The 10,235-nt window shown below is 40.3% G+C and overlaps 1 protein-coding gene across 2 annotated transcripts; it reads left to right on the top strand.

Annotated features, from left to right (window-relative positions):
- Positions 1 to 548: 548 nt before the first annotated feature.
- LOC136200821 (protein NLP5-like) lies at positions 549 to 9,568 on the top strand. Of its 2 annotated transcripts, none has more exons than XM_065991296.1 (5): positions 549 to 776; positions 3,250 to 4,179; positions 5,803 to 5,850; positions 6,914 to 7,886; positions 8,107 to 9,568. In XM_065991296.1, the coding sequence occupies exons 2-5, from the start codon at positions 3,355 to 3,357 to the stop codon at positions 8,985 to 8,987; spliced, it is 2,727 nt and encodes a 908-aa protein (XP_065847368.1). In that variant the 5' UTR covers positions 549 to 776; positions 3,250 to 3,354; the 3' UTR covers positions 8,988 to 9,568. The 2 variants fall into 2 exon arrangements, with proteins under 2 accessions (XP_065847368.1, XP_065847367.1); XM_065991295.1 differs by having other exon boundaries at positions 549 to 781.
- Positions 9,569 to 10,235: the final 667 nt, after the last annotated feature.

The raw sequence follows: 10,235 nt of genomic DNA, 5'->3' as shown, positions 1-10,235 counted from the left end.
TTTAAGGCTCAGCTCTCCCCGTAACTTATAAATACTACTAATCAGGCAGCATAAAGGGCAGGTTATTATCTCTCTAATTACTATATTTTCTCTCTATATATTCCTCACATACTAACTTGATCGTCACAGTATCTTCAGGAGACTGACTTCGTCACAGGTAATCCATCCAACCGGCTCCAATCTCGGCTTCTCATCATATACTAATATAAAATATGAGTGATCTTTTTTTTACCAATTTAAATACCAATTGACCATGTAAATTCCCGATAAAACATACTCAAAAAGCATTATGTTAGTAACATCAAAGTGATTTATTTTCACGCAGTCAACCAGTATTTACACTAATCAACCATCGTTCTAGACGATTATGTCAGTATACGCCAAATTTATGTCCAGTTTTTAAATTCAGACGCAATCATATTAATAACGAAAAACTTAAAGGACCATGGATGTAATTTACCAACAAAAAAACAATATTAATGAGCTGGTAATGTAGGGTCACAGATTTCCAGGTAGAATCTTCTTCCCTTTCACATCTCTCTAATGGAATCAAATACAGTCAAAACAACAATGAGAGGCACAGATTATTACTATGACACTTTAAACTTTCTTCCTTTTCTCTCTTCTGGACTCCATTTTTTCCATTTTTTCAACAACCGCTTAAAGTCCTCCTTCCTTTTATGAGATTTTCTCTCATCTTCCTGTCTTCCTGCAACTCAGACAGCATCTTTTTTCAGCTCCCAGTGTTCCCCAAATCCAGGGAAGAGCATGATAATGTAAGGTATGGTATGGTATGGTATAGTATAGTATCTCCAGGAATCTTGGGATTTAGTTGCTTTTTTGATTTGGGGGTTTTGATTGAGATTGGGAATTTGAGTCTGTAATACCTAATTGTTGAAATTTCGATTGGAATTTTGGAATCTTGAAATGGATTTCGTGTTGCTTTATTGGATGTCAGATTGGGGGTTTTTTATTCTTTGATTTATCTTATGTTGTTGAAGGTGATTTAATTGATTTTTCCTATCTTTGACTGATGTTAATCTTAATTTGATCTTATTAATCTTTTGTGTTGAGCTTTAATCCATGGAGATTCTTATTGATTCTCTTACATATCAGTCAATTTTTTGTATCATATTGACTATATTTCAATCATAGTTATCAAAGGCCCGCCTCAGATTCAACCGGGGCTAAGGTCCGGGTATGTCGTCTGAGAAGCTAAAAGGCGGGCTCTGTTCGAGAGGCGCGCGCCTGAGTGCGCTTTTCTGAGCTTAGTGTAAGGGGGAGAGGGTGAGAGTTTGACCATAGGCAACGAGGCTACTAGGTGTGGCGAATGGAATATATCAAATGTCGTTGAGGGCGAGCGTCGAGTTGGTATAAGTAACGTTATAGAGATAGGGACTCCCTTGGCGTTGGATTCCGCCACCCTCTGGGTCAGTAGTCGGTATTGGCTTAAGTGATCCATTCTAGTCCACTAGGGATTAGGAGAGCCGGGCATTCGGGCTTCTTGAAGAGAGGCGAATGTCTCCATAGGGGTGGAACCCTATGGACACTTTGGGCTCCAAGATAGCCATAGTGCATGCGTTCCCGTTCTAGAGCGAGTTTTAATATACTGAGGAGAATAGGGAATAGACCCCTTCAATATTGGTTGGCTGGTTGAGGGCTAGGAGAAGTCTCGGCGCCAGGAGTGGCGAATAGAATATATCAAATGTTGTTGAGGGCGAGCATCGAGTTGGTATAAAGAACACTATAGGGACAGGACTCCATTGACGTCGGATCTTCGCCACCCCTGAGTCAGTAGTCAGTACTAGCTTTAGCGATCCACCCCTAGGAGAGTCGGGCATTCGGCATTCGGCCTTCTTGAAGAGAGGTGAATGTCTCCATAGGGGTGTGGAACCCTATGGACACTTTGGGCTCCGAGATAGCCCATAGTGCGTGTGTTCCCCTTCTAGAGCGAGTTTTAATATATAGGGGATCTTCCGGGACGGAATACCGATAGATACATTGACGGGTAGCGAATAGGGAATAGACCCCTTCAGTATTGGTTGGCTGGTCGAGGACTTGGAGAAGTCTTGGCGTTTGATTCCTCCACCCATAGGTCATTAATCGGTACTGATTCAAGCAATCCATCCTAGTCCACTAGGGACTAGGAGGGCCAGGCATTCGGGCTTCTTGAAGAAACGCGAATGTCTCCATAGGGGTGGATCCTTATAGACACTTTGGGTTCCGAGATAGCCCATAATGCGTAGCAATCCATCCTAGTCCACTAGGGACTAGGAGGGCCAGGCATTCGGGCTTCTTGAAGAAACGCGAATGTCTCCATAGGGGTGGATCCTTATAGACACTTTGGGTTCCGAGATAGCCCATAATGCGTGTTTCCCCTTCTAGAGCGAGTTTTAATATACCGGGGATCTTCTGGGACAGAATACCGATAGATGCATTGACGGGTCGCGAATAGGGAATAGACCCCTTCAGTATTGGTTGGCTGGTCGAGGACTTGGAGAAGTCTCGGCACCACATGGGGATTTGGCGTAGCCAAGACCCTTCCCCCGTCCCCATGACACTTAGCGCCTTGCTAAAGGCGCACCTAGACGCAAATTTAGAAGCTACAATGTGTTTCTTAGGGTCTCAAGTTAAAAATGGAATGTTTTAAATCTCTCAGGCTTATCTATATATATGTTCTAGAAAAGAAATAAATAAATAAAAGAACGAAGATTTGGACGGCAGAATATCGCAATGAACAATAAGAACAAAACGCTGCTCCGTTTTAAAGAGTTTAGTCTCGATGAAAAGTAGTATTACACTATTAGTAATGAACTTGGGATTTGGTTGAACTTTAGTTTTTAGATTTAGAATTTTTATTATGAATTGTGATTATGTAAGAGTCGGTAAACGATGTTGTCGTGTGACCGAGAGGTCAAGGGTTCGAGTCTTAGGAGCGGCCTCTTGCCAAAAAATTGGCAGGGGAACGCTTGCCCCCAATACACCCTTGTGGTGGGACCCCTCCCCGGACCCTCGCTTAGCGGGGATGATCCTAATTATGAATTGTGTTTATGTAAGAGTCGGTAGTTAATTTGGAATTTATTTTATGCATGATTAAGATTACGGATATTTGAATATGATTTAGTATTTGATTAGAAACGTGAAATTTTGTTAAGTATGATTTTACATATTATTTTTCTGTAGTATGTTTTATGTCGTTCGGGCGGACGTTTGCGCCTTTAATAACTATGATTTCAATAATTTGAACAGATTAGATTTGAAGCTTGAAGACCTGAGTTTCTCCGGGGGGATAATCGATTTTCCGGTCATTCGGAGCTCCGAGATTTCAACATGAAGTAGCATCGAACAATCTCCATGGAAGAAAATCTTTTATCACTGGCTACCATGTTTGATTCTCAGCTTGATTCAGCTATGGACTTTGATTACATGGATAAACTTCTGTTAGAAGGATTCTGGTTGGAAACAATCGATGGATCCGAGTTCTTCAATTCAATCCCGTCTACTCCTCCTCCGTATGTCAATTCATCGTTCCTATTGCCTGCTTCGGAGATCAACAATGTCAATTTATCAGAAAAGAGCAATCAAAAGGCGGAACAAGCGCCATTGCCTGCTCTTGGCCAGGATATGGTCAGTGTCTACGATTCAACCGAAGCTTCCGAACTAAGCCGAAGATGGTGGGTCGGACCGATAGCGAATCAAGGCCTGAAAACTTCGGTAAGAGACAGATTAATCAGTGCTCTCGGATACATCAAAGACTTCACAAAAGATAAAGATGTTCTTATACAACTATGGGTGCCTGTAAACCGAGGCGGACGACGAGTTTTAACGACTCATGATCGATGTTTTGCGCTTGTTCCGAACTGTCAACGGCTGGCACATTACAGAGATATATCTATTAACTATCAGTTTTCGGCTGAAGAAGATTCGTCGGACATGGTAGGGTTGCCTGGCCGTGTTTTCTTAAGTAAAGTGCCTGAGTGGACACCAGATGTTCGGTTCTTCAGAAGCGATGAATATCCTCGAATAGGCCACGCTCAACAGTACGATGTGCGTGGAACTCTGGCCCTTCCGGTTTTCGATCAAGGCAGTCGGACTTGCTTGGGTGTGATTGAAGTTGTGACTACTAGCCAGAAAGTTCAGTACCATCCTGAGCTTGAAAGTGTTTGTAAGGCACTCGAGGTACGTTTCGATACCTTTTTCTCTTTTTGTGTCAAAACGAGTTATTGTGTGATCTGTATTACATGATTATATATGATATAAATGAAACGAAAGTGATAAATAGTGTCATAATGGTACATTTCAAAACTTTTTTCTCTTTTCGTATCGTTTTGGGTAAAATACACCCACTATACGTCAACTTTGGCGTAACTAACATGAAGACCTCTGAATAAAGGAGTGTGATTTACCGGCAATTCACATGGTCAACCGGTGTTTACACTGCTTGACAGTCATTTGGACTTCTATTTTAGTCTGCGTCAAAATTCAGGGACTTTTATGTCCGTTTTTGAAATTCAAGGGCTATCATGTTAGTAATGCCAAAGTTGAGGTACCACATGTGTATTCTACCCTATTAATTTTTGGTGTAGTGGACAATAGAGGGTAAATTACATACGTGGTGTACAACATTTGCACTATTTCACAATTTGGTGTACAACTTTCAATTTTGCACACAAAACTACAAAACTATAAACCTTTTAGTGACTTCCCACTAGAGTGTACAACCGGTAATTGTGACCGGTCAACGGGAAGTCAACGTGCCACATTGGCCATTTGACCTCCCTAAAAGTCAAAAGTTAACCGGTCAACGCGAAGTCAACGTGCTACATTAGCAATTTTGACTTTTAGGGAGGTCAAAATGCTGACGTGGCGCATTGACTTTGCATTGGCCGGTCATAATTACCAGCGGTACACTATATTGTAAGGTCACCAAAAGGTTGTACGGTTGAACACCAAATTGTGAAAAAGGATAAAGGTTATACACCACGTATGTAATTTACCCGGACAATAGAGAATACTCTGTTGATGTTCTGTGTCCTATCGTTAGAAATTTGACGAGCTCAAAATCTTGTTCGTGAGCTGTCGCGGGCTTGTTCGCGAGGAGCTCGTTAATTCTATTCATGAACTTCGCTCGCGAACAACTCATTAATTATGTTCATTTGAAATTTCTTTAACACGAAACTACGTAGTTTTGAAACTTACAAAACTAAAGTTTACGTAAAACTACGTTGTTTCCTCTTTATAGAAATAATATTATTAAAAAAATAATCGAACCAAGCTTGTTTGTGAGCGTGTTCATAGTTGGTTCTGGCTTGTTTTTTAAGGGTCATAATTGGTTCTGGCTTTTATCATAGTTGTTAAAGGCGCGCCTAAGGAGTTCCTAAGGCTCTAGGCACACAAGGCACACTCCAAAGGCGGGCATTGTCCCTCAGGCGACCGCAAGGTGCGCCTTTGTGCGTCTAGCCGTGGTTATAAGAGGTGTGCCTATTTGTCACGTGGTTCTTTTGCGGTTTTAAAGAGTTAGATGTTTAATCTCTACCACTGGATTAGACACAAGCAGACGACGACAAAATTTGATGAAAAACGTCATGATTTAGTATCTATTTCATTTTGATTTTTGAATTTATCGTTTTTTATATTTGAAAATATGGTTATTTATGGTTTTATATGTTTTTATTCTTTTAGTACGCCTTGTGTGACTTAGGCTTCAGGACCCTCTTATGTCTTAGTCTGCTTTGCGCCTTTAACTACCGCTTTTATTTCAGATAGATTATGTTTTCAAAGTTTAAAACTTCTTGTTTGCAGGCTGTTGATCTTCGGAGTTCTGTAATTCCCGGAATGAAGAATGTTAAGGTAATTACAGAAAGTAGCAAAATAATGAAAAAACGCATATTTATGGATAGATCAATTCAAATTTTAACATACCGATTAGCGCCTGATCTTTTAAATGAATACATTAAGCCATTGATCGATTATTTTTTAACACAATAAGCCTCTTTTGAACGGCCTAGTTATATGTGTGATTCAACCTTCGTTTATTGCCAGCATGTCACTATTTTAACACGTCCCTAAAATAAGCTTAGTACATAAATCCCGGGTAAATTACACCCATGGCCACTGAACTTCACTCATTTTCATAGTATAACCACTAAACTTCAAAACGTAACATAAAAGTCACTCAACTATACACTTTCTAACATTATGGTCACTAAATTTCAATCAACGTCTCAAAATGACCGTTGACGACCTCAAAATAAAAAATTTCAAGAATTTATAATATTCTAAGCAACTTTAATTTATCCAAAATTTTCGTTTTGAGATCATTTAGGTATTGTTTGGTTATGAGAGAGCAAATGAATTTTTAGAGAGAGAAAGCTTTAGAAATGTGATTTTGAAAAATAAAAAATTCGGTTTCATGGTAAATGTCGTGCTAAACAACTTTAATTCTTGAACATTGACATTCTGAGGTTGTTAACGGTCATTTTGAGGCGTTAGTTAAAGTTTAGTGGCAGTGTAAAGTTGAAGGACTTTTTATGCTCCGTTCAGAAGTTTAGTGGCCATACCGTGAAAATGAGTAAAAAGCTCAGTGGCCATGGGTGTAATTTACCCCATAAATCCCCGAACTCCTAAAGTAAAACAATCAAACCCACTTAGTTTAACTGTTTTACTTTAGGGGAACAACGACTTTCGGGTAGTTCCACGCACGCTAAACAGAGTTGAACGCACTTTATTGGGTCATTGAAGAGGGGCTTAATGTGTTAAAAGCAATTGATTAGGGGCTTAATATATCTATTTAAAAAGATTCGGAGATTAATCAGTAAAAAATCGAATTGATCAGGGGCTCAAATACGCATCTTACCAAAAATATTCCTTGAGTTATGTTTCAATGTCACTGATGAGACCTTTTTCTCGGCAGGCGAATGATATGTCCTACCAAGCTGCATTGCCCGAGATTCATGCGGTTCTGAAATCTGCTTGTGAGTCGCAGAAATTACCGTTAGCTCAAGTTTGGGTTCCATGCATCCAACAAGGCAAGGAAGGGTGCCGGCATTCCGATGAAAACTACTACCACTGTGTTTCAACTGTGGATCATGCTTGCTACGTACGCGACGCGGATGTGCAGGGGTTTCACGAAGCTTGCTCCGAGCATCACTTGTTAAAAGGTCAAGGAGTCGCCGGGGAAGCATTCTTGACTAACCAACCTTGCTTCAAAAGTGACATAACGTCCTATATGAAAACCGAGTATCCTCTTTCTCATCACGCAAGGATGTTCGGGCTGCGTGCTGCTGTTGCAATTCGCCTACGAAGTGTGCACACTGGTACAGCCGACTTTGTCTTGGAGTTCTTTCTGCCCACGGATTGCGTGGACTTCGATCGACAGAGGAAGATTCTCGAATCGCTATCGGTCATAATTCAACGGGTTTGCCAGTCTTTACGGGTGATTACAGACAAAGAATTAGCAGAAGAGACCGACTTTCCAGTCAGTGAAGTGGTAGCCCCATCGGATGATCATAATTGGCCTAGTAGAGAAGAAATGGTAAGCGTGATGCAGCCGTACTCTGAAAGTGGAGACAGTTTATCCTGGACTGCCTGTTTCTCGGAGGTCCAACAAGGCGGAAGTGTCGTCTCGTTGTCCCAGACAGAGAAGGAAAAGATGCCAAAAGGCGAAATGTCCATGGAGCACAGACGAAATCAAGAAGATCATGCGTTAAAGGGGGGAAGTGGTGAATGTGATGGAGATTCTGCCATTGCTGAAGGGAGCTATTCAAGTGTCTATATGGGTAAAACCGGAGAGAAACGACGTACCAAAGCTGAGAAAACGATCACTTTGCAAGTTCTTCAGCAGTATTTTGCTGGAAGTCTGAAAGATGCTGCAAAGAGCATCGGAGGTACGCATCATTACGTTTAAACTTTAATATGTTAACAACTTATATCCAGCAAATATTCCTTGTTCTTGATGCTTATTGTCGGGTTTTTTCGAAAGAAAACAAAATTATCGACTACTCCGTGGAAGTTCGATTAAGTTCTTGCAACTCTTTAATGCTTTTTTCCGTTAGTGTGCGTCTTAGATTTCGATAGCTTACCTATGTTTTCTCCCTTAAATTTCAGTTTGTCCCACAACATTGAAAAGAATATGCAGACAACACGGAATAAAACGATGGCCGTCCCGGAAAATCAAGAAGGTTGGCCACTCTTTACAGAAGCTCCAACTAGTGATTGATTCGGTCAATGGCGGCTCCGGTTCATTTCAGATTGATTCCTTTTATACAAATTTCTCTAAGCTACCGTCTCCAAAGTTATCAAAGAGCAGCCCATCGAAGCAGCCGAGTGTTCATGTAACAGCATCAAACATTAAGCCTGATGTAGGTATCTCCGGCGGCTCTCAAGTGGCTGCACCGATATCACCCTCTTCTTCTTGCAGTCAGAGTTCGGGTTCGAGCCATAGCTGTTCCAGCGGGTCACAATGTCCTGCATTCTCCGTTCCTGCTGGTGAAAATCCGATACTTGGAGAAAACACTGGTAAGAGCACACTAAAGAGAGTCAGAAGCGACGTAGAGCTGTATGGCTCGAATCAAGCAGAAGAAGAGCTGCTCCCGAAATCTCAAAGCCATAAATCACTTCAGGAAGAGGTTAATATTGGGTGCTTTCCGCCCTTCGTGAACAATAGTGGCCAGATATGTCAAGACACCGAGGCTCAGAGAGTAAAAGTCTCATTTGGAAATGAGAAAATCCGTTTTCGCCTGCCGAACCATTGGAAATTTGAAGATTTATTGGAAGAAATCGCGAGGCGGTTTAAAATAGAAGATATAAAGATATATGATCTGAAGTACTTGGATGATGACTCTGAATGGGTGTTATTGACTTGTGATGATGATTTGGAAGAGTGTCTAGATGTGTTTCAATCGTCTCCGAACCACACAATCAGACTTTCGCTCCAAATTTCTCCTCACATTCTGGGCGGGTCTTCAAGCAGCTACGGTCTATCATGACACGAGTAGCACACTTCCGGTTATGTCAATGATGTTGGTACCAGAAGCCCTCTTTTTTGGATTCGATTAAGTCGTCCACTGAGTCAGCAACGTCGATGTCAGAATGTTAACACCTTGCTAGAAACTGCTTAGTGTTGCACATAACAGCTTCGGAACGAAGATGTTTGATATGTCACAGTTGTGTTGCATACATTGAATATGGATTTCGCTGTTGCGAATCTTGTGATCTGTTTGCAGAAAAGCTACCGGGTTCTGTAACGATAACCGAAAACGTAACATTTTGGCGCTTAAGAGAAGTTCGTTTTTTTATTGTTAAACAGGTTCTGATCCTGGGAAGCAATTGGTTCCATTTTGCTAGTTTAATGGAATTAGATTTTGCATTTAGTGATCTTAGCTCACATGAATTCAGTTGGATATTCTCTTGTGAGAAAGAAAGGTTACTGTACAATCTTCCTGAGTTTTACTCGGAATAATGTTGTTTATTAGGAAAAAATCGGATCTGATGCTCATGTTTAGGTTGTTAAAGGGCATACAAAATCCGTGTTGAAAACACTAGTTTCAAAAGCAAAGAATGGTGATTATATTGCCAGGTTCAGTGACAGATGTCAGCATACGACATAGTGTCAATGCAAATATGGAAAGAAAAAAGTCATAATTGGTTTCTATGTATTTTTCCGTTAAGGGTAAGAGTGTAAATAGATTCTCATATCATATATGGATTATGTAATCCAAATTTATAAATGATATAAATACAATAAAAATGATTTTAGATTCTCGTAACATAGATGTGTTATGTAATCGAGATTTATAAATGATATAAATACAACAAAAATTATAATTGTTCAAATAACATTAATCAAATTGTTTCTATAAATCATTGTCTTATAAAATATTGGCTGGTTTACTTTTCTTTTATAGAATTACCCTATCATCGTCTATCATCCTGCTCACGTAATGCATGGTTATCATACCCAATACGAGCGAAATTCTATAATAGTCTTTGATCCATACTTCATATGACCACATAACACAATATTCATTCAATAATAATAGTCTTGATCTCATACCTAATACGAACACATTACACAATAGGAGCGAAATTCTATAATAGTCTTGAACAGTGACGTAGCTAGGATTCGAGATTAGGGGCGGCAAGAGAGAGGCAGACTTTGACACTGGTGGTGTGATGAACACGGGAAGGAGGATTAAAAATAAAGAAAAAAGAAAGAAAGGATTCAGACGGAGATA

Source organism: Euphorbia lathyris, chromosome 7, assembly GCF_963576675.1.
Source record: "Euphorbia lathyris chromosome 7, ddEupLath1.1, whole genome shotgun sequence".
Classification (NCBI taxonomy): domain Eukaryota; kingdom Viridiplantae; phylum Streptophyta; class Magnoliopsida; order Malpighiales; family Euphorbiaceae; genus Euphorbia; species Euphorbia lathyris.
This window is presented reverse-complemented; position numbering and strand designations above follow the sequence as displayed.